Raw genomic sequence first — 22,554 nt, 5'->3', positions numbered from 1 at the left:
TTAGCGTTTGTGAGAAATATTGGTGCGCTGTTACACGTTGTGTGCATTTGAAATAAAAGGAACTGATAAGATGTACCTATTATTGAATGGATTCCAATGGTGTTAGTTTAATAGTACTTTTTAATACTTTGAGATAAATTATTCCTCACCGATCGTAAACGTCCTATCGCTTTTTAGGATATCTTGTGAAAAAAGGTCACATCCTTTGCCACCTTTGCTCCGTTTTATTGTTCCAAAAGTTCCGTTTTGATGTTCCATAAGTCAATGTCCAGCTGCTGGATCCTGACAGCATTTTGAATGCACGACTCGTACTTATCATAATTACGATTAACGTCATTTGATGCATGCGGTGTCATAGTTGTAATGGTGTAATAATGCTGCCCAAATTTGAGGGAGAAATTGTAAACATCGTGTCCAATTCAACCGCTAACGTGTGCTTGTATAACGCGCTTCTTCATTCATACCATCCATGAACCCCCAACGAGCACAATAAGACAAGAAAGTGCTTGACCCGCATATATTTTCAGCCCAAGCGCAAAAAGGTAGCAGCTGCCAAGGTTCATACAACGCCATCATTGGGCAATCGCGCACAAAACACGCACCGTCCGCGGCGCGTTGCCAAACGACTCTGTTCCACTCACGCCGTGCACGTAAGCAGGTCGCGGCGCCCCGCCCGGCGGTCTCGCACCGTCTGTCTTTGTTCGACGCCCGCCGCGGACCGCCCCGCTGGGCTGCCGGCGTGGACTGCTGTGCTTTCCAGTGGCTGACGATACCGGACGGCGCTCTGTAGATGTTCGGTCCCCGTCTGACGGGACCGCGTGGCGTCTCTATTCGATGGTCAGGCCGAGGTTATCCCTCTGGCTGACGGCGCGGGCGTACTGCAGCAGTGACTCGTTATCCTCACAGAAGACGGGCTTGCGGTGGTAGCAGGCGATGTCGTGCCACGACACGCCGTCGTTGTAGATGCCGTTAAGCAGTCCGAGGCACGGCTCGTTGGTTTGGTTAATGGTGAACTCGGCATTGTCCGGCTGAGGTTTCTTCAGATGGCCCGTCTGCGACCACGGCTGCTCGGACCAGCCTGTGGAGGAGAGGGAGGGGAGGTCAGTACCTACTTAGTAGGGTCTGAAACAGGGGCTGCTTGAAAAAGCCAGGGAAGAAAGGGGCTCACTACAGTTTGAGACCACAGATTCTTGGGCAAGCCTGCGGAGAAAGGGAGGGAAGGACTCAGTACCGTCTGAGGCAAGGGTTGCTGGGACTGCCCTATAGAGAGGCTGTAGGTCAGTCCGAAGCAAAACTCAGCTCAAGAGAAGATTCAGCGAAATCTATGGAATGGAAGACGGCGGCGGTTGCAAAGTATGACTGTATCCGAGACTATTGAATGAGGCTGAACTCGCTGATAGTGGACGATCAGCGTGTTAGCTGGGCCTGGAAATCCCCTCTTGAAGGAAAAGCTGAATCACTATCGACAATCCTTACCTGGGGGCGTGGAGTTGGTAGGCGCCATCTTGACGTTGCTTCCCGACCAGAACCAGCCGTTGATGTTGAGCGGCTTCAGGTCCTCGCGCACGTCACAGCCCTTAAAGTCGCACAGACGACCGGACGACCACAGGTAGATAATGCCCCCTGGAAAAGGGCGCCGGTCAGACCGACGTAGACCTTACAATCCTATATGAATAAGATTGAGATAATGAGTTAAATATGCTGCGGCCTATATGTATGGATTAGCCAAAAAGCCGGACAGGTGAACAATAATAGGCATTAAAGTTACCACGAGAGACAGTTAATCACATATTACGTGATTTCCTTTTTCACATTGGCGGTGACTGATTAACGCCCAAGGCATCACTCTGACTGCTGACATAGAAAGAAAAATGGACAAGTGGAAAATACTATGGGAGGACAACACTGAAGGCAGGGGGAAGTGTGAGCCTACGGCTAACTGCCCCATACCTGTCGGAAGCCATGGGATATATTTCGTTGGGAGGGCGGCCAGACCCCAGTGGCGGGTGGCGGGTCGGGACAATAAAGGGCCTGTTCCAGCGCCTCCAGAAACCTCCAGAAAGCTCCAGAAAGCTCTAGAATTCTCCAGAGAGCGTTCCAGCGCCTCCAGAAAGCTCCAGAAAGCTCTCGCCTAAGCTCCAGAAACCTCCAGTAGCCTCCAGAGAGTTGGGAGGTCCCAATTTCTCTGGAGGCTCTGGTCTACAATCATGGCGCACATGTGACAATCACGAATGTAAACAAAGGACTTTTGGCTGCTAATTCTACAACTTGAATGTAAAGAAAATTACATTGCTATAATTTTGTCAATCTTTCTTTCAAAAATTGAAAACAAATTTTGCGTTTCATGATAGAACAATCGTCATTCTTTTGGTATCTGTGACACTAATCTCCAGAAATCTCCAGATTGCGTTCCAGCGCCTCCAGTGAAACCTCTGGTAGAGCCTCCAGTCAAGAATTTCTACTGGAGGCGCTGGAACAGGCCCAAAGTCTGCAGAACGAGGGCGGGGCGGCATCTACTCACTCTCTGAGATGTTGCGCTTGACCATCTGCCACTCCGGCTCCGTCTCGACGCTGATGCTGTCCATGCAGTAGTGCCTGCACAGGTTGCGCGCCTCCAGCCAGTTGTAGCGCTTGCCGACCGTCTCCTGGGTCTTCTCATCTATCTCCTGGAACTCGGGCTCGTCGGCCGAGTAGAAGTACCAGTGGTTGCCCAGCTTCCAGTGCTTGGGACCTGACGGACACGGGCGCGGCATGGTCAGCTATAGCGCGGGGCCGATGGATGTGCAACTCAGGTGCAAGCCCCGAAGCACACATGATCGGGAAGATTATAAATGCAGTTCAGAACTTTGATCGTATACAAAGATCATAGAGTTTAAGGAACATTTACAATTATTTGTAATGAGTTGATACCAGGTCGGACATATGTGTTCTTGTCCAAATACGCCTACTACAATTACGTAATAGACCTGGGGCCGGAGTTAAAATCATTCATTCATTCATGCAATTCATATTCATCCCGTGTTAGATATTCCGAGTGGCCAGTCCCGGCCCTATCAGACTGGGTGGCCAGGGCTAGGGGAGGGGGGGGGGGGGCACCCTCAGGCGACCGGCAGCGTTCTCAGTCTCGGTGGCTGGAGATGGGACCCGGCCGGCGCGGTGACCGGTGGAACGGACGGCCGACCGGCGCGGCGCGGCGGTGGCCGGTCGGCGGCTCACTTTCACTCTCTGTTGGCCGCCGGCAGCACCGCACGCGGTCAGGCCACTTTTACTGACGGCCCCTGTGGCCACCGACAGAGACGCAGACCAAGACAGAGACGGAGACGAGTCACGTAACTAAAATGTCGTGCGTGTCCGTCCAGTCCAGCCGCTGTCCTGCGCACTCGGCCCAGCCACCGCCCACACTCGTCAGTCAGGTCCGCACTGAGTCCCCGCATCCATCGCCCATTGTCCCTCTCCGGGCACCGACACTATAAGAGGTTATCGTTTTTCTCTATCTAATACCTACAGCTAGTGACAAGGCCAAGTCGCAGCCTTTCTTCGATGTATTTTATTAATGTGAGAAAGGAGTTTAATAGCCACTGATAATAGTGCACGATGGCGATCGACATGTTAGATTCCGGTCTCACAGTAAAGAACAATGACACTGACACCCGCAGGAAACTTAGGGAGGAAGATTTAAGCTTACCATAGTCGGTATTGCATATTATAGCTGCGCGTTGGGCGAGCTAACTGTTCATCGCAATGGCGCAACCCTCCCTCCCGGGGCGATATGAAACGCCGTATTATCGTTGATCGGCCATCCGCACCTATGGGGTCGTTGCGACACGTGCGGTCCCATACGCGGCGCGAGAGGAGCGCAGCTGGGCGTTTGGCAATGGTCATTTGCATACGGTGTCGGCTGCAGCCGCGCTCAGACCGGCGGCCGAGCCCTGGCGGAGCCGACCCTAGCCTGCCTACCAACGGCTCGGCGACGTAGGACGCCGGCGAGCTAACAAATAGGAATCAGTGTCCAAGAGTGCCTGCTGCGTAAAGGATAAAACGGAGCCATAGAAGCAGCAGAATTTCTCGATAGGCTACTTTATACCCGGGAGAATCACGCCAACGCGTGGAATGTTTCAGTAGAACTCCAACTATCTTCACAGTAAATTGCTCTTTATATTCTACCGTCTCAATACCTTCATTGACCTTCCTGTCGATTACCGGCAATTTCGTGGAAGGTACCTATGTGAAAAAAACAGCCAGTACTCTAGTCCCTAGTCCAAAGTGCTGCTGAATCACCCCATTCGTTAATATCTTGTGTGCCCAGCATCTCACGGACGAAGACGGCTGAAGCGCCGAAGGTCACTGAGCCACCATGCATCACCGGGCGAAGATGCGCCGCTCGCCTCACCCCGGTCAAGGTTCAAGGGAAGAGGAAGCGTGCGCGAGGCTCTTCTGTGTGCTCGAGGCGATCGCCGTGCCTTCCACACTCTGTGGACAAACAGCGCCGCATGGCGCGCCCCGCACCGCGCGCGCACACATCTCCTGCGGCCGTGGGCCCCCGGCTGCAGTTCCGGGTGCTGAGATAGCTAACCGGCGACGGAGGACGGCTGCCGGGCCGGGGGTCAGGGCCTCCCGTCCGCGCCGCTGCCGCGCGCACCGCCTGCACAAAACCAGTTCCACTCCCGAGCCCAGCCGTGTCGCTCCGCTCGGACAGGAAATTCTGGAGGCTTCTCGAGACTCTCGTCTCGTGGGTGATTCACGTCACTTCATCCGTACCTGCAATCTCTTCTGTCAACTGAGAAAAACCTGTCTCGGTTCTGAAAAAGGCGCCAGAGCTCACATGGCGCGTGAGTCTCGCAACGCGCCGACGCTGCTTTTTGTTACGGTTAATCGTGGAACAGTAAATGAAAGCGAATCTCTGACACAATAAGATCGCGCATGATATGCAACATATTAGATACTAAACTAGCGATAAATGCGTTTCAGTTTGAAAATCAAAGTCACCGTCTTATTCTTGTACAGTCCACAGCAGAAGTAATGTGCGGTTTCAGTCATGGGTATGTTCTACTTCTGAAGCTTAGGAACGATTAGTCAGACTGCAATGAAACTTTGAATGTAGCTTACATATATGTATCGTCACCCTTGCAGCTGCAACTTTAGCTATTGACATCTTCTTTTCGATCACTCCGCATTAAGCAATCGCCAGTCAAAGCCAACCGTTGAGATTGGTAAAACCCTACATTACTTTAGCGGTGGGCTGTATGTACATCTCGATGAGGTGACAGCTTTAAGTGCTACGATTCCGAAGCCGCAATGAGGTGGCGGTACCGTTGTTCACCGCTAAAGTAAAGTAATGTGACTGATCATAGCCTTTGAAAGTTTGACTGATCGCTGCCCTGGATCACGCCAGGCCGCCTTCTCAGAGTTGATGTGCTGTGGTCAGGGGGATGGGGGGACGGGTGGTCGCCAGTCGCCACGTCCCCGCACCCAGTCACCCTCAGGGCCGTGATTCAGCACGGGCTGACTGGGGGGATCAGCCTGCAGCTCCTGGAACCCGCCAGTGTCACGGGATGGGCCGACCACAGCTGCTGTTTGCACGAGACAAAGTGACCAGTCACGCCGTACAGCGTCATTGGAATCTGTCGGTGACTCGGTACATACATAGTGACTTCGGTATGTGTGTCTAGGCTATAGGCTAGGCAGATTATATGTTGAGTGATGCTATTATGCCCTAGTGACTAATTGGATCTTCCGTAAGGGCCTTTATAACATTCTGAAAGGCACATTGAAATGGCCCCTGCAGCTGCGATAAGATAATTTGCCCCTTATTATGGATGTAGTCAGACTTGTGCCAAGGTCCCAAAAAGATCCGAGATCCAGGGTTCGCAGAGTCCAAGGTCTGGGACCTTGATGGATCCTGGACCTTGCATTGTCATTTTTGTCGCGAGACCTTGGAAACCCAGGACCTTAAAACATCGATATGCCGTGAGACCTTGGAATCCCAGGACCTTAAAACATCCATATGCCGCGAGACCTTGGAATCCCAGGACCTCAACATTTGCATATGTCGCGAGACCTTGGAATCCCAGGACCTCAACATTTGCATATGCCGTGAGACCTTGGAATCCCAGGACATCAACATTTCATGTGACATGAGACCTTAGAAACCCAGGACATCAACATTTCATATGCCATAAAACCATGGAAACCCAGGGGTTAGGACCTCAAAATTTTGGTATGCTGCAAGACCCTGCAGAATGCCTACCTTCAATACCAGTTTTATTTGTCATGGGATCTTAGGAGAACGGTCTGGACCTACACCACCATTTTGTTGAGGGACCTCAAGAATCCTGGAAGCTGGACCATGAGGTTTATGTTGCACATGGGCCACTAAGGACCCTGCACTAGGTTTTGTCTGTAAGCACTTCAATAAATATCTATGGTTGAGCGACCAGCTGCAAGGGGCTAGATGGCTACACGAAGAGAAAAGGAACCAGACTGTGTAGACATATATAGAGCAAAATAATTGCCATGGTTGTGAGGCAGAACTGGAACAAGAGACCTGGTAGCTTTTTACATTATCAATGTTATGGATTATGAAACTGTCAAACAGTGGACAGTGGTGGTTTGGAAAGTTCTTTTCTAATCTCACCTCACATATTTTCTGGGTTGTGATATGCCGGGCTTGAAGCTACTTGGAAGCTACCCACTGACCAAGTAAGTGTCAAACTTATTTGTTTTGCAATTCATCAAATCACCATTGAGCAATGAGCAATATAAGCAATCATTCCATGACAGTTCAACTTTTTCGTTTAGCAGGTTTTCGTCGGACAATTTTTCGTCTGCAGATTTTCGTCCGCAGACTTTCGTCTATGCATTTGTTCGTCTGTGCATTTTTAAGTCCGCGCATTATTTTCATAAGGACATTTTCCGCGGTCCGCCTCGTCCAGACGAAAAATGCCGGACAGAAAAATACTCAGACGAAAAATGCGCCAAATTAATTCGAACAGACGAAAAAATGCAAGACGAAAAAGTCAGACGAAAAAGTCAGACGAAAATCTGCCGACGAATAACCGGCTGACGAAAAAATTGTCAGATGGAATTTTGTTCAGAGCCTTCAATCTAATGTGAATGAACAGTAAGTAAGGTTTGCGCTCGCTGATACTCTAATTCTATTGGCTTAGTCGATCAGTTTTTCTGTGAGCGCTCGCGCAAACAAGACTTAGAACATATTTTACTTTTTATCCTAGGTATTATGTAACTGAACGTGCAGAAAATCGAAAGCATATACCTATCCAATTCAACTTTTCCATTTCTATGAAGCCTGTAGGTTTTATTTCTGTTTTTTTATATTGCCTGAAAGAATACTTGAATGTCTGTCTTCAATAACTGTAAGGTGCTATCCTACATTCCTACTGATAAGGTAAGATTGAATTGAAAGGGACATGACAATACAAATTGCAAGGTACCTATTACCTACCTATATTTTTTACGAATTTGTCAGGTTAAAGAAGGAGAGATTGATATTATGATTCATTTTTAACTTGTGTTGAAGCCCCCCCTACCTATGTTGGTTAACGATAAAACCACCACAGTCCACAGGTTTGCGTAGGTTCTGCCCCTTTAAATGTTGCTGGGCATCCATTGGCAGAATATTTAGAAGTCTGCTCATCAGAATGTTAGTTTGTTTAAGTTCTTGTTGTGGGACCCTGAATACTTTGGATCCTGAGATGTATTCTTGCCGTGGAACCTTGAGGACTGTGGACCCTGAACTCTGAAGTGTGTACTTGTCATGGGACCTTGGGGACTGTGGATCCTGAAATTCACACTTGTCGTGGGACCCTAGGGACTGTGGATCCTGCAATGCATTCTTGTCGTGGGACCTTGGGGACTGTTGATCCTGCAATGCATTCTTGTCGTGGGACCTTGGGGACTGTGGACCCTGCAAAGTATACTTGCTATGGGACCTTGGAAACCTTGGATTCTAGAAATTGAATTTGCCGTGGGACCTTGGAAACCTTGGATTCTAGAAATTGAATTTGCCATGGGACCTTGGAAACCTTGATTCTAGAAATTGAATTTGCCGTGGGACCTTGGAAACCTTGGATTCTAGAAATTGAATTTGCCGTTGGACCCTGGAAACCTTGGATTCTAAAAATTGAATTTGCCGTGGGACCTTGAGGATCCTGGATCTTGATTTTTGGTCCCGGCACAAGTCTGGATGTAGTATCCGCGCACACAGAGCTAACGCACATTAGCTAACTGAGCAATATCACTTTTCTTATACGCCCGATTTTTCGAATGAGCGCATCGATCAAGGTAGAACCTGTGCGAAAAGAATATGGCGTGTTTTGCGATAGTTTCGAGCACAGAATAGGCATGCCTTCCATCGGAACCTGCACCAAATTCTCTCAAAGCTCCGCTTTGAATAATTTTTGCCACCTGCAATAAATATTTTATCATTCCGGACACTCCTCTTGTTGCTCGGGCGGCCGGTAGTCAACGCGACCGTATCTCGGTCACCGAGCAGGAATATGTATGGATGATCACCGCGGTCTCTGAGAGCACATTAAGAAACATTTATGCCTGATTCCGCCTGGTTTGAAGGCCACAGACTGGTTTTTCGCCGAGCCGGAATTACCGTGCTATTCGGGGAGGGCTTGACTGCTCTGACAGCGAGTGGCTACAGTTTCAAAGGTCGACTTGAAATCTAGCTTCGAGTTGAAAGACAAATTTATAGCTCCAGCTCGTATCCACTTCGGTACAGTCTATCTGTTGAATCACAGATGTGAGCCAGATAAAAAGCGATTTGACGTTAATTAAGAACGATATCCGTCCTGTTCCACCTATGGGTTTCACTAAAGAATGGCTACGTTTTTTTATTCTAATATTCGCTTATTAAATTCCTTGAAAAATAAAAAATGAGAATGTGAACAATCGTAGGGGAGAGCGGGGCCAGTTGAACCACTTTTTATATATTGACATGCACAGCGAGATATAGTTGTCATATCGAAAAATGCACAATACCATGAAAAAATATGCTCTTTTGGCTTTACTTTAAGATATGGAAAATTATGTTTCAAACATATTTTGCTGCCAAACGCATGCTTATAAAACAGCTCTACGCCCGTTTCAAATGCCCCCGATGCGAGGGTCAATTGAACCAGCCCATGGGGTCAATTGCACCTATCCTTAACAATGGGATGTTTTCCTCTTTAAGGCCACTTTCTTAAGGAGATATTTTGTCCTGTTTACTTTTCCAAATGCTACATTCAATAGGTCGTTGGAAAGCTAAAAGTGCAAAGTTCCTCATAATAGGTGCCATAAAGTACATAGACTATGGTAAAATGGGCGGATGAGAAAAATGAGAAATATCTCAGGCTATAGTGTGCTTTCAAGCAAAAGGCTGGAGAAAAAGGGGTCAAAAATTGAGCTCTATTAAACTACTATTTCAGTTTAAAAGCTCATTTCAAAGGTGAACTTTTTCCTTTAATGTTTACAGCCCCTGAACAATAACCATTGCAAAGGTCACCGGGGTCCATTGAAACGGCCTGTGGCCCTGTTTCAACTGACCCTCAGAGAAGCGTTTCAATTGACCCCATCCGCTCCCGCCATCTCGCACGTGCCGTAAAGCACATGTCAAACGAGCTGGAGGGACGGCATCATGCTGAATGAAGGGCCAAATAAGGTGTTATTCCGGAGCCAGGAGTTCTTCTTTCAGCAAACAAAGGTATATGATGTATCACAAAATATTCATAAGAACGATTTCTCCCAAACGCCCCTCAAAAACACAAAAACAAGTGTCAAATCAAAATTACCGTCCGTTTGCCGCCCAAACGCCGTTGACAAAGGAAGTGGTCGAGCGCGGATGCGCAGTGGTGTCGGCAACGCCATATGTTGCATACTGTTGAAAATAAAGCCATGTTTCATCTGACCCCGTGTTTCAACTGGCCCCGCTCTCCCCTAATGCCTTTAAATGAATGAAGCATGCTATGCGTGACTAGTTACAGCGATGAAAACAATCGCCGTGTTCAGCAATGCGAAATATACCTAAGAATCCTGCATGCAAAAACCCACCTTATGGTCTCAAGCGACCTATGATCATCAACGCTATCCTCGTCAATATTTTACATATGGTATTAAATATCTAGCCCATGGCTTGCGAGGTGCACTAGTCTAGTCTTCCCAGATTAGTCTTTCGTCTGTTAGCCTCCAACCCGGTGAGTTTTGTCTCTATAACCGAGGCCCGACACGGCTGAGGCTGCCCTCCAGCCGTCCCCTGGCTGTGATAGTGTGCTACGTGTCGGCAGAGCACAAATCCCGGTGTTTAGTGGACAGCCCAAGGACAGCCAGGAGAGCGCAGGCGGTCAGTATGATCCGGAGTGATGCTGTGTAAAAATGCACAGAGACTCGAGCAAGAGGATCGGATCAGTGTCGGACCCGGCCCAGCCGTCGTCGGTCTTATCGGCGTACGGAATCCGTACCCTAATCGGTATACGGAACCCGCAGCTACCACATTATTCCTACGGGCGAGCACGGATGAAACCGATATCCATTAATATCGTTGCTCTTATCCGACAACTCACTTCGTAATTGACATCAGCGAACCTCTAAGAACACCTTCCCGGCGGACCTCCGATCTGACCTCTTCAGCTGACCTCCTGGCTCTACAGGGGGTACCGAGATGTCCCCGCCGCGGTACCCACGTTTGGCGCAGAGCGCAGGGATCGGCGGCTCCAGAAGGGTGCCCGAGTCGTCGCTCTTTGCCGTAGTGGTGGTGGTAGTGGTAGTTGTGGTGGTCGTGGTTGGCCGCCTGTGGGGTAAAGACAGATTGTTACTGGAAGTTTTCCACGGGAGATTTGGGAATAACTAAACCCATAGAAAATGTCACGTCCGGACGCCCTTGACAGTACGAAGGTGACGAGTGACGTCTTTCTTTCTGGGCGATATGTGGGACGCTAGTTTTGTGGTGCTCGGTTGGCTTGTTATTCTGCCTGAGTTGGGTCGGTTTGCGGTTCATAAAAGCGGCAGCGCTGTCGTGGCGGTGTCATCTTTGACAGACAGATTAACCAACAAAGGGCCGCGCCAGGCGCTCGGGGATTGCGCCACCTTTCCCGCTTCCCTCGACGTCTTTGTTATAGCCCGGTGTTTTGTTGTGCGTCTCACAGCATGCTCCTCGCCGTGGAGTGGAAGACAAGCAGCGAATCCATTATAGTTAGCAGAGGAATTATTGTCTCTGTTGTGAACGACTTAACGCAACTGGCACCATCCTATTGTTATGAACGTTCTTGATACGAGAAATGCTATGTTTGAAAATGGTTTGTTTTCAATGAATGACTAAAATATCACAAGTTTAACGGCTCAAAATATAGGTAGGTATATGGAGGTATATAGGTAGACGGTCGAGGTAGCAATTATGTAACGCTGCTGGCTGATCGGGCTCACCTCCGGTTGAAGCCGAATCGGTTGGCGCCGAATCGCTGTGTCTTTCTGATGGCCTCGCGCTGCCTCTGGAAGGTGGACTGCTGCCCGGCCACCAGGGTCACCAGCAGCACCAGCAGCACTAGTCGGAGCAGCATGGTGACCTGACGAACAAACAACCGTCAGATTACTGGAGGATGACCATCCTGGACCAGCCCAAAGCTATCTTTCAGCCGTCGATAGGTCTATCACTTACCGCGGACATATTATAAACAGACTACTTAAGAGGTTTTTGTCGCCCTACCATACGACGGGAACACCTTCAATTAAGGGGGGGGGGGGCACTGCCGACTTTTGGTCCCATTCTTTCCATGCAACGCCCATAGGGCTAATGTTAAAATGCCAAAATCAAAGGGGGCACGGTGCCCCGGTGCCCTCCCCGCTCCGCCGCCTATGACGACGGTTAATTAATTTTTTTATTAGATTAATTGGTAAGGAAAGTTACCTATTATACGCGTGGAAAATAACGAGTGGGAAAGATAAGTTAATTTTAGCGTGATCTGTTGACAAGAAATTTGCATTATAGCCAAATAACACCAGTGGGCACTGGGCGGTGGCAGAAGGCGGCAGTGGATTGATCCAACGCGCATTACAATAGTGTCACATAAAGTGTAGCGCTAAAACGGTTATTTCTTCCAGTAATTATCTACCACCGCCTCTTGATGCCGTAAACATTTCATTCTGACACCCAACACGAGCGCATGAGCCCGCAGCATGCATGAGCCCAGCTCGTGGTTACGTTTCTATGCGGCAGTGCAGTCTCGCCCGCGCACAACCACTTGCAGATTCTGTACCTACCTACTCTATGGACCGGTAATCTTTCTCATGAGTCTGATTGGTTGCAGAATCTAGCAAACGGCGATAAACCAAACTTATACATGGGTAGCTTTTGAATTAGTTGCCACTGAATTTATCATTGCGTAGTTATGATCATCTGATCTTACGTAAACGGTAATGGACAACTACCGATTGCGGTGCATAGAAGTCGAGAGGAGTGCTGTGATTTATCTATCCGTACCAGAACGTCGCCTGTCTCGTCGACTGTTGAAACCAGCCAGTCCACCGTGACCGTCGCCACTCCAGCTCACCCCACTGCCTCTGCCACAGTCGCCACCGCGGCCCCGCACCCGTTGGGTAACTGAACTGGTTACCCAACGGGGCGCGGCCGGTCGGTCGGTCGGACGGATGTACCGCGTCCGACACAACTCGCAGCAGAGAAGTCAGGAGATGGTGCAGTGGCCAGTCCGGGGTTTCCAGAACCTTTGACTGAGCTGATTAACGAAAATGTACTTAAACAAATGACGTTTAGATGCTTCCTTTTGGCGTCGTGGATACCTAAAGGTTTCTGTAATTTAAGTCGCAGGTAGCTGTGATCGGAATGTGAATGTGATAGTTGTAATGCCTTCCATTTTTCTTATTTAGGCTCGTTAAAAATATGTGTTAAACACAAAAACATGCTGCACTGGTAATCTTATAAAATAACACCATACAGTATGAACTAAAAACAACCACCCTGTATTTAATTTCGCTGTTGGACACACAAGTGTTCTGTTTGAAAAAGCCGCCATAAGACGTTAAAACGTTAGGTATGTAAGATGACGATGTGTCTATCATGCAACTCCGGTATACCTATTTATAGTTGCATCCTCACTTTCAAACGATTTATGTTTTGGAACAGACTCCATGCCTCGAGATCCCTGGTTATAATATTTTCATATAAGCTGTTTTATAATCTTGCTAACCATTAAATTAACTATAACAATTGATCAGCTACATAGACGGACCTATAACGTGACTGTCATAAATCAGCCACATAGACGGACCCATAACGTGACTGTCATAGATCAGCCACATAGACGGACCTACAACGTGACTGTCATAGATCAGCCACATAGACGGACCTATAACGTGACTGTCATAGATCAGCCACATAGACTGACCTATAGGTAACGTGACTGTCACTGCGGTGGAGTGCAGAGAGGTACCTTCTGTGGCTATAACAGCAGGTTAATACGGAGACGTACGTACCTTTTGTGACTATTGACTATAACGGCAGATAAGTGCGGAGACGTACCTTCTGTGGCTAGTCCGGCGGGAGAAGTGCGGCGGAGACGAGAGACTGGCCCCTCGCGCAGGTATGACTGGAGAGGGCGCTTTTACGGCGGCTCCTCTCCACGAATCACAGCGCCCGGGACAAGGTCGTCTCTGAGCTCCCGGAGCCTCTCGCCACAGCACGCGCCGGACCGGACGGGCCCGGCCGGCGCCCGACGTATGATGACGAGGCGCTAACGGAGACGACGGTCTTCTTATGTAGGTGTGTAGGTACCTATGTGTGTATGTATGGAACGGACGGAGCTCGACCAGCGCCCGACGTACGATAACGATGCCACTTGACCTGACCTCAGAGTCACCGGTTGACCGAGTTGACCTGAGTCCTGGAGACGTTAAAATCGGGTACCTACATACCAATCGCTGCGTCTCGTAACGGCGCACACGCTCGTTTTTCTTTTCTGCGAGGCTTTAGCTCTATTAGGGGCGAAACGGCGAGGGGGTCATACCAACCCCTTCCCTCGTCCGGGGCATATGTAAAACAAAACAAAACAACAATACGTGTAGGTCCGGCGAGTGTTAACCCGCGCCGTGCTGGTGGCCTGTGTTTTCCGTGTCGTGCTGGGGGAGGCGTTTTCACGCCCCCCCCCCCCCCCCATAACTCCGCTCTTGAGCCACGTAGTGACACGCGGCAAGCGGCAATCGAAATAGCGTCAAAAATAATGACTGAGACACTTCAGTTATTTTTTAGGTCAGGTCAAAGGTCAGGTCACCACAGGTCATCAAAGGTGAAATTTAGTTCATTTTAACAATTTTGGAAACTGCCATGGGCTACCTCGGGAACCAATAGAGATACAGCGCTGCAGAAAAGCGCATTCGATAGCCCTTTTACAGACCTTTCTGATTATTGCCCTCAGATTTGACCTCAGGTCAACGGTTTAGCGTCCAGAGGGCAAAAACTGCAAAAATAGCAGTTTTCACGAAAAAAAGTGTTTTTCGGTAATAACTTTTGACTCAAGAGAGCCACATTACTTTGGGCAGCATCGTGCTCCTCTTGTCTAGACGCATCGAATGAAGTCCTAATACGTTGACCTTGAAAGGTCATTTTGAAAATTTGACCTCAGGTCAAGGTCATGGCCTGACCGGAAAGGGTCATGCTGCATACCAGTCGATCCGTGTCGTTGAGCTGAACACATCTGACGAGATTTCACCGCTCTAGCACGTCTCTATCAAAAGTTCTAGCAAAAAAAAAACTGCTGGTGACCGTTCATGACCTGAGATGACCTCAGGGCACACAGAGGGGTCACACGTTCATTTTTCCGATTCGGTGTGTCATGTTTGCCTATGAACCGATGTTTGAGAGAGTCTTGAAGGATATTCGTCCAAAAGAAGCGCGTTTCAATTTTCTCCCATTGACAAAGGTCGGAGAGGTTGCAAAATTTACCTCGCCTTAGGTCACAGATATAAAAAATCCGAGATATACATTTTATACATACTGTTGTTCCCATCAATCGCTGAAAGTTTCAAAGTCATTTTCAGTCGGTGTAGCTATAGCGAGCCTTTGAACTTTTTCTGAGGTAAGGTCACTTGATGTGACCCGTTGACCCGACCTTGAGGCTTGAACGACCCAGTGAAATTTTCACATGTGTGGAAAAGATATATGGACACGTGTACCAAAATTCGCCTCGTCAAAAAATCTTCAGCAACCACAAGGAAGTCATATTGCATGTCATTCGATTCAGCTGTCAATTTTGAATTCATTGGTGACTTGTCTAACTCGCTTAGGTACTGAATTTGATCCAATCATTGAAAAAAACAGTGACTTCAAATGACCGTAGTGACATTGTATAGGTTCCCTTCAGTTCCCTGGGTAGGTATAACGCCACGCAAGATCGTTACGGTCCAAGGCGGACATGAGGACAGGTGGCGCCGCCGCCGCTCGCATAGCGGCGGGAATGTGAACTAACCTGTTTACCATAAAGGACTGTGCTAACGGCCGCTGCGGGCGCCGTTTCGGGTTAGTTTTGACTTTGTACCGCAACTAATGGTATGTAACGGAAGTTGGCACAGATTCAGCACAGATTCAGCACAGCACAGATTCGGTAGGGGGAAAAAAGGCCCCGGTAGAGGGAAACCTTTATGACCCGTTTTCCCCTAGAAATGACGTCACAAAGAGGTAAAAATGGGTATCAATCGAAAGCTCTCGTTTACCCAGACACAGTCCTGCAGGAAAATTTCACTTTTTCCCCATAGGAAAGTTGTTACGGGAAAATCAAAATTTTGGGTCAATGGGGGGTCCCCCCGATTTCGTTCAAAATCGGCACACAGGTGCCCCACCACCAGTCGAGAAACTTTCCCCAAAACGGTCCCCGTTGCATTAACGTTTAAGGCCCGTAAAGCCCCCTAGACTCGTAAAATATCCGTAAAATCGCCTTTGTACGGACAAAAAAGTGGTGCTATGGTAAAAATGGGTATCAATCGAAAGCTCTCGTTTACCCAGACACAGTCCTGCAGGAAAATTTCACTTTTTCCCCATAGGAAAGTTTTTACGGGAAAATCAAAATTTTGGGTCAATGGGGGGTCCCCCCCGATTTCGTTCAAAATCGGCACACAGGTGCCCCACCACCAGTCGAGAAACTTTCCCCAAAACGGTCCCCGTTGCATTGACGTTTAAGGCCCGTAAAGCCCCCTAGACTCGTAAAATATCCGTAAAATCGCCTTTGTACGGACAAAAAAGTGGTGCTATGGTAAAAATGGGTATCAATCGAAAGCTCTCGTTTACCCAGACACAGTCCTGCAGGAAAATTTCACTTTTTCCCCATAGGAAAGTTTTTACGGGAAAATCAAAATTTTGGGTCAATAGGGGGTCCCCCCCCCCGATTTCGTTCAAAATCGGCACACAGGTGCCCCACCACCAGCCAAGAAACTTTCCCCAAAACGGTCCCCGTTGCATTGACGTTTAAGGCCCGTAAAGCCCCCTAGACTCGTAAAATATCCGTAAAATCGCCTTTGTACGGACAAAAAAGTGGTGCTATGGTAAAAATGGGTATCAATCGAAAGCTTCCGTTTACCCAGACACAGTCCTGCAGGAAAATTTCACTTTTTCCCCATAGGAAAGTTTTTACGGGAAAATCAAAATTTTGGGTCAATGGGGGGTCCCCCCCGATTTCGTTCAAAATCGGCACACAGGTGCCCCACCACCAGCCGAGAAACTTTCCCCAAAACGGTCCCCGTTGCATTGACGTTTAAGGCCCGTAAAGCCCCCTAGACTCGTAAAATATCCGTAAAATCGCTTTTGTACGGACAAAAAAGTGGTGCTATGGTAAAAATGGGTATCAATCGAAAGCTCTCGTTTACCCAGACACAGTCCTGCAGGAAAATTCCACTTTTTCCCAATAGGAAAGTTTTTACGGGAAAATCAAAATTTTGGGTCAATTGGGGGTCCCCCCCGATTTCGTTCAAAATCGGCACACAGGTGCCCCACCACCAGTCGAGAAACTTTCCCCAAAACGGTCCCCGTTGCATTGACGTTTAAGGCCCGTAAAGCCCCCTAGACTCGTAAAATATCCGTAAAATCGCCTTTGTACGGACAAAAAAGTGGTGCTATGGTAAAAATGGGTATCAATCGAAAGCTCTCGTTTACCCAGACACAGTCCTGCAGGAAAATTTCACTTTTTCCCCATAGGAAAGTTTTTACGGGAAAATCAAAATTTTGGGTCAATAGGGGGTCCCCCCCCGATTTCGTTCAAAATCGGCACACAGGTGCCCCACCACCAGCCAAGAAACTTTCCCCAAAACGGTCCCCGTTGCATTGACGTTTAAGGCCCGTAAAGCCCCCTAGACTCGTAAAATATCCGTAAAATCGCCTTTGTACGGACAAAAAAGTGGTGCTATGGTAAAAATGGGTATCAATCGAAAGCTTCCGTTTACCCAGACACAGTCCTGCAGGAAAATTTCACTTTTTCCCCATAGGAAAGTTTTTACGGGAAAATCAAAATTTTGGGTCAATGGGGGGTCCCCCCCCCCGATTTCGTTCAAAATCGGCACACAGGTGCCCCACCACCAGCCGAGAAACTTTCCCCAAAACGGTCCCCGTTGCATTGACGTTTAAGGCCCGTAAAGCCCCCTAGACTCGTAAAATATCCGTAAAATCGCCTTTGTACGGACAAAAAAGTGGCGCTATGGTAAAAATGGGTATCATTCGAAAGCTCTCGTTTACCCAGACACATTCCTGCAGGAAAATTTCACTTTTTCCCCATAAGAAAGTTTGTACGGGAAAATCAAAATTTTGGGTCAATGGGGGGTTGCCACCGATTTCGTTCAAAATCGGCACACAGGTGCCCCACCACCAGCCGAGAAACTTTCCCCAAAACGGTCCCCGTTGCATTGACGTTTAAGGCCCGTAAAGCCCCCTAGACTCGTAAAATATCCGTAAAATCGCCTTTGTACGGGCAAAAAAGTGGTGCTATGGTAAAAATGGGTATCAATCGAAAGCTCTCGTTTACCCAGACACAGTCCTGCAGGAAAATTCCACTTTTTCCCCATAGGAAAGTTTTTACGGGAAAATCAAAATTTTGGGTCAATTGGGGGTCCCCCCCGATTTCGTTCAAAATCGGCACACAGGTGCCCCACCACCAGTCGAGAAACTTTCCCCAAAACGGTCCCCGTTGCATTGACGTTTAAGGCCCGTAAAGCCCCCTAGACTCGTAAAATATCCGTAAAATCGCCTTTGTACGGACAAAAAAGTGGTGCTATGGTAAAAATGGGTATCAATCGAAAGCTCTCGTTTACCCAGACACAGTCCTGCAGGAAAATTTCACTTTTTCCCCATAGGAAAGTTTTTACGGGAAAATCAAAATTTTGGGTCAATAGGGGGTCCCCCCCCCCGATTTCGTTCAAAATCGGCACACAGGTGCCCCACCACCAGCCAAGAAACTTTCCCCAAAACGGTCCCCGTTGCATTGACGTTTAAGGCCCGTAAAGCCCCCTAGACTCGTAAAATATCCGTAAAATCGCCTTTGTACGGACAAAAAAGTGGTGCTATGGTAAAAATGGGTATCAATCGAAAGCTTCCGTTTACCCAGACACAGTCCTGCAGGAAAATTTCACTTTTTCCCCATAGGAAAGTTTTTACGGGAAAATCAAAATTTTGGGTCAATGGGGGGTCCCCCCCGATTTCGTTCAAAATCGGCACACAGGTGCCCCACCACCAGCCGAGAAACTTTCCCCAAAACGGTCCCCGTTGCATTGACGTTTAAGGCCCGTAAAGCCCCCTAGACTCGTAAAATATCCGTAAAATCGCCTTTGTACGGACAAAAAAGTGGTGCTATGGTAAAAATGGGTATCATTCGAAAGCTCTCGTTTACCCAGACACATTCCTGCAGGAAAATTTCACTTTTTCCCCATAAGAAAGTTTGTACGGGAAAATCAAAATTTTGGGTCAATGGGGGGTTGCCACCGATTTCGTTCAAAATCGGCACACAGGTGCCCCACCACCAGCCGAGAAACTTTCCCCATAACGGTCCCCGTTGCATTGACGTTTAAGGCCCGTAAAGCCCCCTAGACTCGTAAAATATCCGTAAAATCGCCTTTGTACGGGCAAAAAAGTGGTGCTATGGTAAAAATGGGTATCAATCGAAAGCTCTCGTTTACCCAGACACAGTCCTGCAGGAAAATTTAACTGTTTCCCCATAGGAAAGTTTTTACGGGAAAATCAAAATTTTGGGTCAATGGGGGGTCCCCCCGATTTCGTTCAAAATCGGCACACAGGTGCCCCACCACCAGCCGAGAAACTTTCCCCAAAACGGCCCCCGTTGCATTGACGTTTAAGGCCCGTAAAGCCCCCTAGACTCGTAAAATATCCGTAAAATCGCCTTTGTACGGACAAAAAAGTGGTGCTATGGTAAAAATGGGTATCAATCGAAAGCTCTCGTTTACCCAGACACAGTCCTGCAGGAAAATTCCACTTTTCCCCATAGGAAAGTTTGTACGGGAAAATCAAAATTTTGGGTCAATGGGGGGTCCCTCCCGATTTCGTTCAAAATCGGCACACATGTGCCCCACCACCAGCCGAGAAACTTTCCCCAAAACGGTCCCCGTTGCATTGACGTTTAAGGCCCGTAAAGCCCCCTAGGCTCGTAAAATATCCGTAAAATCGCCTTTGTACGGACAAAAAAGTGGTGCTATGGTAAAAATCGGTATCAATCGAAAGCTCTCGCTTACCCAGACACAGTCCTGCAGGAAAATTTCACTTTTTCCCCATAGGAAAGTTTGTACGGGAAAATCAAAATTTTGGGTCAATGGGGGGCCCCCCCGATTTCGTTCAAAATCGGCACACAGGTGCCCCACCACCAGCCGAGAAACTTTCCCCAAAACGGTCCCCGTTGCATTGACGTTTAAGGCCCGTAAAGTCCCCTAGACTCGTAAAATATCCGTAAAATCCGTAAAATAAATCCGTTAAATATCGGCACCTGTGTGCCGATTTTGAACGAAATCGGGGGGGGACCCCCCTTGACCCAAAATTTTGATTTTCCCGTACAAACTTTCCTATGGGGAAAAAGTGAAATTTTCCTGCAGGACTGTGTCTGGGTAAACGAGAGCTTTCGATTGATACCCATTTTTACCATAGCACCACTTTTTTGTCCGTACAAAGGCGATTTTACGGATATTTTACGAGTCTAGGGGGCTTTACGGGCCTTAAACGTCAATGCAACGGGGACCGTTTTGGGGAAAGTTTCTCGGCTGGTGGTGGGGCACCTGTGTGCCAATTTTGAACGAAATCGGGGGGGACCCCCCATTGACCCAAAATTTTGATTTTCCCGTAAAAACTTTCCTATGGGGAAAAAGTGAAATTTTCCTGCAGGACTGTGTCTGGGTAAACGAGAGCTTTCGAATGATACCCATTTTTACCATAGCACCACTTTTTTGTCCGTACAAAGGCGAATTTACGGATATTTTACGAGTCTAGGGGGCTTTACGGGCCTTAAACGTCAATGCAACGGGGACCGTTTTGGGGAAAGTTTCTCGGCTGGTGGTGGGGCACCTGTGTGCCGATTTTGAACGAAATTGGGGGGGGGACCCCCCATTGACCCAAAATTTTGATTTTCCCGTACAAACTTTCCTATGGGGAAAAAGTGAAATTTTCCTGCAGGACTGTGTCTGGGTAAACGAGAGCTTTCGAATGATACCCATTTTTACCATAGCACCACTTTTTTGTCCGTACAAAGGCGATTTTACAGATATTTTACGAGTCTAGGGGGCTTTACGGGCCTTAAACGTCAATGCAACGGGGACCGTTTTGGGGAAAGTTTCTCGGCTGGTGGTGGGGCACCTGTGTGCCGATTTTGAACGAAATCGGGGGGGACCCCCCATTGACCCAAAATTTTGATTTTCCCGTACAAACTTTCCTATGGGGAAAAAGTGAAATTTTCCTGCAGGACTGTGTCTGGGTAAACGAGAGCTTTCGATTGATACCCATTTTTACCATAGCACCACTTTTTTGTCCGTACAAAGGCGATTTTACGGATATTTTACGAGTCTAGGGGGCTTTACGGGCCTTAAACGTCAATGCAACGGGGACCGTTTTGGGGAAAGTTTCTCGGCTGGTGGTGGGGCACCTGTGTGCTGATTTTGAACGAAATCGGGGGGACCCCCCTATTGACCCAAAATTTTGATTTTCCCGTACAAACTTTCCTATGGGGAAAAGGTGAAATTTTCCTGCAGGACTGTGTCTGGGTAAACGAGAGCTTTCGAATGATACCCATTTTTACCATAGCACCACTTTTTTGTCCGTACAAAGGCGATTTTACGGATATTTTACGAGTCTAGGGGGCTTTACGGGCCTTAAACGTCAATGCAACGGGGACCGTTTTGGGGAAAGTTTCTCGGCTGGTGGTGGGGCACCTGTGTGCCGATTTTGAACGAAATCGGGGGGGACCCCCCATTGACCCAAAATTTTGATTTTCCCGTAATAACTTTCCTATGGGGAAAAAGTGAAATTTTCCTGCAGGACTGTGTCTGGGTAAACGAGAGCTTTCGAATGATACCCATTTTTACCATAGCACCACTTTTTTGTCCGTACAAAGGCGATTTTACGGATATTTTACGAGTCTAGGGGGCCCTACGGGCCTTAAACGTCAATGCAACGGGGACCGTTTTGGGGAAAGTTTCTCGGCTGGTGGTGGGGTACCTGTGTGCCGATTTTGAACGAAATCGGGGGGGACCCCCCATTGACCCAAAATTTTGATTTTCCCGTACAAACTTTCCTATGGGGAAAAAGTGAAATTTTCCTGCAGGACTGTATCTGGGTAAACGAGAGCTTTCGATTGATACCCATTTTTACCATAGCACCACTTTTTTGTCCGTACAATGGCGATTTTACGGATATTTTACGAGTCTAGGGGGCTTTACGGGCCTTAAACGTCAATGCAACGGGGACCGTTTTGGGGAAAGTTTCTCGGCTGGTGGTGGGGCACCTGTGTGCCGATTTTGAACGAAATCGGGGGGGACCCCCCATTGACCCAAAATTTTGATTTTCCCGTACAAACTTTCCTATGGGGAAAAAGTGGAATTTTCCTGCAGGACTGTGTCTGGGTAAACGAGAGCTTTCGATTGATACCCATTTTTACCATAGCACCACTTTTTTGTCCGTACAAAGGCGATTTTACGGATATTTTACGAGTCTAGGGGGCTTTACGGGCCTTAAACGTCAATGCAACGGGGACCGTTTTGGGGAAAGTTTCTTGGCTGGTGGTGGGGCACCTGTGTGCCGATTTTGAACGAAATCGGGGGGGACCCCCCATTGACCCAAAATTTTGATTTTCCCGTACAAACTTTCCTATGGAGAAAAAGTGAAATTTTCCTGCAGGACTGTGTCTGGGTAAACGAGAGCTTTCGAATGATACCCATTTTTACCATAGCACCACTTTTTTGTCCGTACAAAGGCGATTTTACGGATATTTTACGAGTCTAGGGGGCTTTACGGGCCTTAAACGTCAATGCAACGGGGACCGTTTTGGGGAAAGTTTCTCGGCTGGTGGTGGG

The 22,554-nt window shown here is 48.2% G+C and overlaps 1 protein-coding gene across 1 annotated transcript; it reads right to left on the bottom strand.

Annotated features, from left to right (window-relative positions):
• Positions 1-503: 503 nt before the first annotated feature.
• LOC122374735 lies at positions 504-15,358 on the bottom strand. Its single transcript, XM_043353667.1, has 6 exons — positions 15,346-15,358; positions 11,428-11,567; positions 10,689-10,795; positions 2,522-2,731; positions 1,477-1,623; positions 504-1,078 (listed from the first exon to the last, which is right to left on the bottom strand). The coding sequence occupies exons 2-6, from the start codon at positions 11,559-11,561 to the stop codon at positions 828-830; spliced, it is 849 nt and encodes a 282-aa protein (XP_043209602.1). The 5' UTR covers positions 11,562-11,567; positions 15,346-15,358; the 3' UTR covers positions 504-827.
• Between the last annotated feature and the right edge of the window lie 7,196 nt (positions 15,359-22,554).

Source organism: Amphibalanus amphitrite, unplaced genomic scaffold (assembly GCF_019059575.1).
Source record: "Amphibalanus amphitrite isolate SeventyFive unplaced genomic scaffold, NRLGWU_Aamphi_draft 001704F_arrow, whole genome shotgun sequence".
In the NCBI taxonomy this organism is placed as follows: Eukaryota; Metazoa; Arthropoda; class Thecostraca; order Balanomorpha; family Balanidae; genus Amphibalanus; species Amphibalanus amphitrite.
This window is presented reverse-complemented; position numbering and strand designations above follow the sequence as displayed.